This window comes from Branchiostoma lanceolatum, chromosome 9 (assembly GCF_035083965.1).
Source record: "Branchiostoma lanceolatum isolate klBraLanc5 chromosome 9, klBraLanc5.hap2, whole genome shotgun sequence".
NCBI lineage: Eukaryota > Metazoa > Chordata > Leptocardii > Amphioxiformes > Branchiostomatidae > Branchiostoma > Branchiostoma lanceolatum.
The window spans coordinates 6,566,687-6,575,514 of record NC_089730.1 but is presented as its reverse complement, the minus strand read 5'-3'; the positions used below and the strand labels follow the sequence as shown (position 1 = coordinate 6,575,514).

General features: G+C 38.1%; 1 protein-coding gene across 1 annotated transcript in view; it reads left to right on the top strand.

Moving 5' to 3' along the window:
- Positions 1–328: 328 nt before the first annotated feature.
- The window catches only part of LOC136441752 (U4/U6 small nuclear ribonucleoprotein Prp4-like), a 29,930-nt gene continuing 21,430 nt past the window's right edge, over positions 329–8,828 (top strand). The window contains exons 1-5 of the mRNA XM_066438204.1: positions 329–435; positions 1,610–1,792; positions 2,899–2,975; positions 5,303–5,375; positions 5,982–6,100. Coding sequence (XP_066294301.1) covers positions 1,621–1,792; positions 2,899–2,975; positions 5,303–5,375; positions 5,982–6,100 — 441 coding nt within the window. The 5' untranslated portion in view covers positions 329–435; positions 1,610–1,620. The remainder of the gene's footprint in view (positions 436–1,609; positions 1,793–2,898; positions 2,976–5,302; positions 5,376–5,981; positions 6,101–8,828) is intronic.

Below are 8,828 nucleotides of genomic sequence, written 5' to 3'. Positions count from 1 at the left end.
TACGAGTTGGCTTCCGTTTGATCATTTTGTGGGCTTAAAATCGTCCACACAAAAATGTCACATTCGTTCTCCCGCCGAAATACAGGATAACTTTTCACCTTTAGCATGATGGGTACTGGGTGATATCATTACAAATTATGGGGATGTCCTAATATTCGTACGGCGGAGTATCAATTGAAAATGTATATTTATACATATCAAATTTGCAACTATACCATATCTTGTTATGATAAGCTTTTTAAAATTTCATTTGCACAGGGTATCATTTCATCGTGATTGAATTAGTGATTTTTTTCTAACAATGGCCTCATACCCCCTCTTAGTTAGATTGGTTTGTTCCACGCGTGTGAATCGTCGAAGCGGCGATTTTGCTGAAGTTTCGTGAGATTTTGGCTACTTTAAAGGAGTTTCTCATCCAGAGAACAGTTATAAAAGGTTGGTGTTAGAACTTTTTCTTCGATTACAATAATTGATTATCGAGAATACAGCTCCAGACCTGATTCATGTACCTAAACTTGTGATACAAACTGCGGTCTATTTGCCCCCCTCCCACTTATAACTCTGAGCAAGGAGGTTTGCTCTGAGATAAAGCTTTGTGCACTGCATACACACACAAAAAGTCAGAATGTGGTTTTCAGAGCGCGCTGGTCACCACAAAGATTTGGGTGCAAAAAATTACAGAAAAATCTCAAGCCTGAATGAACTGGGACAGTTAGAATTTAATTTGCAGTGTCTACACTTTAAAAAAAATCTGCATATAGTACTAACAGTAAAGCTGCTGTTACAAAAATTATGTTTATGTAGCTTTAGGTTATTAGGCACAGACTGAGACTCTGAGAGCTAGGTACAGTGTGAAACAGTCATCCTCAAATGAGGCGAAACATGAGTCTTTAACAAATAACTAGTAGTAGTGGCGCAAGCGGTAACGCAACCCCGCTGCTTCGCCATCTTGATCAAGTTCCGTGGATCCTAGGGCCAGAGTTTGATCCTAGGGGTCGACTCCAGTTCGGGCATGTTGTAAAGGATTGCATTAGTCATTTCGGATGGTGACTTAAAGCCGGCGGCCCCATGTATGAGGGAGCTTCAGGCATTAGCCCCAAGCGTCAAACCTCTACACGTACATTTAAAAGAACCCAACACACTTATCGAAAAGAGTAGGGGTGACCCGGTGTGCTTGGCCAAAAACGCGAGCCGCAAGGAAGTCGCATTGTACTACCACTAACTACTTGAAAAGCATCATGCTTCACCTCAAATGAGGATGACTTGAAACAAGAAAAAAAAGTAGCTTTGCTATGACACGCATTTGCAGCCAAACACTCTGGGGCACCCATACTTTTGAGTCTTTTGGATTAGTGTGTTGGGCTCTTTAACATACACATGACCACTGGCTTTACATCCGCGCCAAAAGGAGAAAAGATTATTACTTTCACCGAGATGTTTTCATCAGCGTTTGTGTGTGTCCATCTGTGAACAGTATAACTCAAGAATGCCTGGATGGATAATTAATGGCAAAATACTATTAATGGTAAATGATGGGGATTTAATTCTTGTTCATTGTGTATTATCATCAGAATTGTAATTTTAAGAATGTTCCCTTTTGTTCAACAAGATAAGGCCAAGATGTCTGACGACGAGGATTTGCAGCTGCCGTCTAAGAAGGCGAAAGTCGTTCACTTCGGCAGTCTGGAGGAGGTCGAGAGACAACGATTGGCTAAGCAGGAGGGTCAAGGGTCACTGGGCACTGATGCAGTGCAGGCTGGGATACTGGCTGGCAACATCAACATAGGGGAAGGTAAGATGAGAATATTGAAGACTGAATATTAGTGGTGCGTACCTAAACCCAAACTTGGGTTTAGGTTTAGGTTCGGACTCGAGTCCAGAGGTTTAGGTTCAGGTCCGGACTTGAAAGTCCGAACCTGAACCAAATGCAATGGCAGATTTGTGCTAAAATATTTTTTTTCCTGTTACAAAAATTGGCATATATCTTACATGCAATTTGATAACTATGTATGCGAAATTATATACAGTCAGTAGTAAACACAAAAGTTCAGTTATAAAAGTAAAAACACAAAAACAGCAATATTTTCATATTTTTTTCATTGCAAATGTCACAATCTAAGGAACTTAAAGGAAGATTAATGATGGCTTAAGACAAAAAGGGAGTATAACGAGAGATTTTTTGTTTCGAGTCCGGACTTGTTTCCAGACGTTTTGGTTTTTTTGGAATTGAACCTAAACGTTAGGTCCAGTCCGGACCAGGTCCGGGGTTTAGGTACGCATCACTACTGAATATTGAAGTATTATAATGTTTTTTTGTGGTTTTTATTGGTCAGAAATTACCCGCAATAGCAGCCTTTCTAGTGCTGAATTGATACAGGATTTACAGGTTTCACATAATACACAACGCACTAGTAGTAATAAACATATTTTATCCACACTTGCATTTTTTGGAACTGTCCCAAAGGTCTGGGCAGCTGCCATTCGGTGCCAGCAGGTGACCTCAATACGACCTTCCCAAATGGAAGTCAGGTACCCATTTGCACCTGGGTGGAGTAAAGAAAGTCGTGTAAAGTGCCTTTCCCAAGGGCACAATATCGGTGACATGACAGGATTCGAACCCGGGACCACTTGGTTCAATTATGAAATTGCAAAACAAACTTTACACTATTAACGTAACTAAGTACTATCATAACTTGACAGTAGGGACCAAAAGTTTTTACGGTCTTGGTATGAAAGATAAGTTAAATAATTACTGTGTTTTATAACATTAACAAGGTATGTCTTTTGCAATCCACTTAAGTACTGTTGAAGGCATATCAGTAGTAAGTTGTATACTGCAAGTTAGCTATCGCTCTAAGGAACGACTGTAAATCTTGACGTTTTCTTTGCTTTCTTAAGGTGAGACATTTGATCTGGAAGAACATCAGAGTGAGAGACAGAAGGAGGTCTTGGAGGAATTCGAAAGAAGAAAAAGGGTAAGACAGATACGATGTTACTTATTTCTCTTAAAATCTAGGGCAAGCAATACTTATTAATCCATTTAAGGTAACCTAAGCAATATTAGGGACCGAAAAATAGAAATGAAAAAAATGCTGAAATCTTTATTGTATTGACATTTACTAACACTGTCTGGCACATTTGTGTAATAACTTCATACTTGGAGCATTTTAAAACCGTGCAAAAACATGCCATACAATGATCCCCTTAGTTTTACGAGCCTACAAAAACCCCGGCGACGATTTTCAGTGAGTTCTCACATTACAACGAAGTCATATTTTGCATCATAGACGTCACTATACATTGTGATAGTGTTATTTGAACTAATCATGTATAGAAATGACTGAATGACTTGACTTTCAAATCTGATTTTTGATCCCTAATATTGCCTGGGTTGCCTTTAACAAACTATAGGCTCAACACATTTGGTTGTGGTTTTAGGCTTGATTTGAAAAGCTACAGAAAGTTATGCCAACAAAATGCAGCATACATTTGAAGGCCAAGGAAAAAAGTTGTTGTGTGTCCGATTACGCAACTGACCCTAGCGAAAACCCACCTACCAACCTTTATTTTTTTCCAGGAGTGGAATCAGAAACACAACATTAATTTTCCTACGCCTTAGGCCACACCAATTTAATTTCTTGGTTAACGGATTTTTATTTTCCCCAAAAAAAAAATTTTAGAAACAAAAAAAATTCAAAAAACTGTTAACCAAAAAATTAAATTGGTGTGGCCTTATGGAAAAAGATTTTGATGTACATGTATATGACCTTCATTCATATACTAGTAATGTTTTATGTGTTTTTTGTAACAGTATTTTGTGTTAAAAGAAGTTTTTTGCGTTTCGGCGCATGCGCGCCGGAACGCATTGTCCTGGCTTTTACCTTCAAGCAAGGAGGAAGGAACCAGGGAAGCTTGGTTCAACACTGTGTCGCACACAATAAGACCTTATATGGCAATACGTTCTCAAATCCTTGTATAGCCGTTGCCTTATATGGCAAGAGAGCACGAAAATGCAGGCAGGCTAGATTTGCATGTGACACAGGACGGCGACCGCATGTAACTGCTACAACTGTTCGGAAATATCATTGCATTGTGGTTTCGGACTTTGATATCCTGAAAAATGACCATATTACATCTATTCCACAAGATTGCAGAAGAAAAAAAATGATTTCGTCAAGAAAGCGACCAAAAATCGGCATAAATGATACCATATAGTGAGGTTATAGCATTACGTCCAGAGTGAATAGTTACGTACCGCAGCTTGGCCGATCTGGCAACGCGAAGCACTTCGGACCCAGAAGATCCGGGTTCGTGTCCGTGCATAGATTTTTTTTTTCTTTTTAGATCTTGAATATCAAAAATATATATTGATATTATATTAATCTATCAATATCATATTTATGAATATCATTTTTTTTCATTAATAAATAAAGAAATATTTTATATTTGTTATTTTTAAATATTCATTTAATATATACAAGGCCTTTGTCTTATGAACAGGACTTCATAGATTCCAAACCCGGCATTCGAATTTTTCTGTTCATTGTAATGGAAAATACCGTGCAGCGGCTCCTATGCGCGGTAAGATGATTCTTGCAAAACACTCGCCACTAAACTTCTATCCCCGATGTAAACAGAGGCTCTTGATGTTGTTTGCAAAACAGCGATTCTTTGTTACAGTAGCAAATGCTCCATTGTTCAGTATCGACTTCATTCAGACAACACGGACGTGGAAAGTGGCGCCCCTCGGCACAAAACTATGGGAATTTTCATGAATTTTAGCAAAATTACCCAGGAAAATAAGGAAGAAATGTTGTAAATGCGGAAACCAGAATAATACGGATGAGGTAGCTGTTGATTTGTTTGACATTTGGTAGTCATTTTAGATAGAACCTTAGCTGTTATGAACTTCTATTTCACTTAATTACCATAGTGCTGATGATTCAATGGTGCTTTTTCAAATTTTATGTTTTATTGCGTGCCATGTACATAATTACATTGATAGCTTTTATAATGAGCCTATTATACATTTTACAAATAAGTACAAGTTGTAGGCCAAGACCAGCTTTTTCAAAAGCACTTAAGTTAAGTGACGTAACTTCAAAATTGCTTTCCCCAATCTGCCTTTCTCTATTAAAACAGTACTCATTTCCCAAAATGACAATTTTTCTTATAGACTGAACAGCCCTTGAGTGACTTCCTCTGGCAGATTTTACTTCAAGTAAAGGGAAAAGACAATTCACACTTATAAACGTAGCCGAAACGCCAGCTTTTTTTAAAAGCTCTTGTTTCCCTTTCACAGGCCAGACAGATCCATGTTTCAACTGACGACTCAGAAGTCAAAGCACAACTGAGACAGCTGGGAGAACCAATATGTGAGTATGCACAAGTTACCGTAGATCTAGAAATGTTCACAGTGGTTTTTACTTTACAGTTTTCACATTGACCTCTCTACTGCAAACGCATTTTTTTTCTCGTTTCAAGGCATCCTCAATTGAGGTGAAGCATGATGCTTTTTCAAGTAGCTAGTGGTTAGTGCAATGCAGCTTTGCTGCGGCTCGCGTTTTTGGCCAAGCACACCTGGTCACCCCTACTCTTCTCGATAAGTGTGTTGGGTTCTTTTACGTGCAGAGGTTTGACACTTGAGGCTAATGCCTGAAGCTCCCTCATACACGGGGCCGCCGGCTTTACGTCACCATCTGAAATGAGGAATGCAATCCCTTACAACATGTCCGAGCTGGAGTCAACCCCTAGAATGTTGGCACTGGTATCTGTCTTATAGATAAAAAATAAGGAAGAAAACAAATTATTTGGCAAAATATTTTCACCAATATTTATTTCTTTGCAGTCTTCCCAGTTTAGTTTTTTGGGGCAACCAGTGCTGTTCTATGTTCTATTTACTCCATGATTTCTATTGTAGAAAACAAATGAAGTTGTTGTTATTGACTTTTCTATGTTTTTGTTTACCATGTACCGTGCAGGTTTGTTTGGAGAGGGTCCTGCCGACAGAAGAGAACGTTTACGTCAGATCCTGGCTCAGATCGGAGAAGACAAACTTAAGAAGGACTCGGCTGAAGACAAAAAGGAAGAAAAGAAAGAAGTAAGTTTGCGTTGAAGTGCGTTGGGAAAGAGTGTGTCTTAGTGTTTCTGCCCATGATATGTTGACTCTAAAGCATGCATTAAACAGGCTTATAACAACGTCACAGAGACACATTTGATAACTTGTGATCTAGTCTTTGCTTCGTTTCGGCCCCTCACACCTTCTCTTGAGTGCTATCTTGGATATCCTTCATTAAGTTTTATCTGTGTGCAGATACTTAAGGTCTCATCATGAGTTTTTTCGCTCCATAGGCTTACATGTTGTAATACATGGTTTACATGGGCGCGTAATGAAGCTATAGGAAATGCACCAATGTTATTCATTCTATGTTGAGTACATTTACCCTAGATCATGTGAAAAAATTGCCAACTACCAGTAGGCATGCTAATTCCTTTTTATGGCAATTACAAACGGCACTTAGCTACACCCCCCCAAAAAGGCACTTTCCAGCTGTAAGCGCACCACCGCATCACCCAACATGCCGGGCTGTGTACGTCCGACCTCGCGCGCGGCTGCCAAATTTTACCTGCTAATTTCTTCAGTTACAAACGAGCTTCATCAGTTTCACGTTTGAGATCAGCTGGGCTAGCTAAAAGGGATTTTCCCACCGATATAAACACACGTTCATGCAGCCGTTCATGTTTGGGGTAGGGACTTTAGAGTCTACACGCGGAGTACTAGTAACACATGAATGAGACCTTAAGAGCAGCTGTCTGTAAAATCCAAGCATAAGGTGGCCAAGTTCAAAAAATGAAATTTTCTTAGATTTTGTGTGGTGGTAGGGTCTTGGCCCAAACCTACAAAAATGGGAAAGTTTTTGGTCGGAGGTTACCAGTTGCCATGGTAACGGCCATTTTTCAAAATGGCGGATTTTCGCCTTGTGAAGGCCTCTCTCCCGCTCAAAATGGACCATCTTTGGCCTACTGTAACTCGCACAAATGAATAGAAATGTTGCTGCCTCTAACATATTATATTATCCATATTTTAACAAGAAAAACCATGTTAAGTGTTGCTCGAAATGTTTTTGCAGTGAGATGCAACAAACGTTTAAAGATTACCTGTTTTTGTGAAATTTCAAAATTGACAAAACGCCATTTTTTTGACGTTTTTAGCAAGCAATACCTCCTTAAAGGGCACTTCAAATTTGTTGATTTTTAGCACAGCTCTAGTTTAGACCTTTATAAATATCATATTAAAAAAAAAGTCTGGGTTCTCAATGGGGCGAGCCACAGTGACCCGGAGACTAAGCCATTGTTTCCATTGTAGCAGAATTTCAACTACAGAATTGAAGGTGAAATAAACATGTGCAACTTGGTGATTGAGATAAGAATGACTTTTCTTGAACTTTTTTATGGTGCAAGAAACCTACCTGGCACTTAGAAAAGTATTTTGTAACAGTTGACTGTTGGTTGCCATGGCAACGGTCATCTTTGTTGTTAATGATGGATTTTCACATGGTTGTATTAGGAAAACATCCCTGTAGCTACCTGCTGATTGCACTAGAGATATGGACATAACTTTTATATTTCCATATAGCATGGTTTCCAACGTTTCATAGACCAAAAGTTCAAGATCAAGCATTAAGATTAAGAGGGTGTACTAGGGGGTTATCAGAACCAATGAAATCTGAATTTTCATATTGCTAAATTTTAGTCATTTTTAAGGGGCTTTTTCTTCCATCATGGGCAATGTTGATGAATGCATGGCACATAGAAAAGTATTATGTTAACAGTTGACTGCTGGTTGCCATGGCAACAGCCATCTTTGTTCCTAATGGTGGATGTTCACATTGTTGTAGGAGGAAAACATCCATAGCTTTGTTACATATGTAAAGAAAATGAAATCTGACGTTTTTTCATGTAACAAATAATCCTACCTATTACTTAGGAAAGTTTCTTCATTGTAACAGTCTTTTAAAGGTTCAAAATTGGTTCAAAATTTGTTCTTACTCAGGATTGGCAAGTTGGAAATTGAGATGATAATATTATTTTTTTAATCCTTTATGCTGCAAGGAACCTACCTGGAACTCTAATTTTTTGTAACAGTTGATTGCTGGTTGCCATGGCAACGGCCATTCTTTTATTTTCTATCTTTACTGGTTTTCTAAAATGAATTACCAATACAACTACTAACAGAATATGGACATACATGGGTCACAACAAAAGCCAAATAAAAACTGGGACAATGTGTATATGTGCAGCACACAATACATACACTTACAGATAACCATACCCTTATAAATATTAATTCTAATTTGCCTCCAAATAATATTTTTCAAGTATATGATTACAAATCATTATTTCCTTACATCTACATTATCATATAAATATGAAACGGCCATACTTAATGACGGATATTCACAATGTAAATGTCATAGTTATGCGCACAGTTAAGTATTTGACCTTCTGCAACACCCACTGACAAAAAAGGGGTAGTAGTAGTAGGATGTTATGCATCTGATATGATACATCCAGATGCGGAGACAGTTGCTTTCAAGATTATTTATACAATTTGAAAATTATAATGGGTAGACCATCATAAAATTGAAGACGAAGTAGTACTTTTAACCAATAGCTTACTAAAACAAAGTTAATGAACTGAGCTTAAGAGGGGCCTTGTATTTTTGTCAGGGACTATACTTTGATTTGACTATTTATGCTAATAAAGTTAAGATTTCTTTCTATAGAATTATTCTATATATACTGCATACTTTTTTAATGCATTCTGT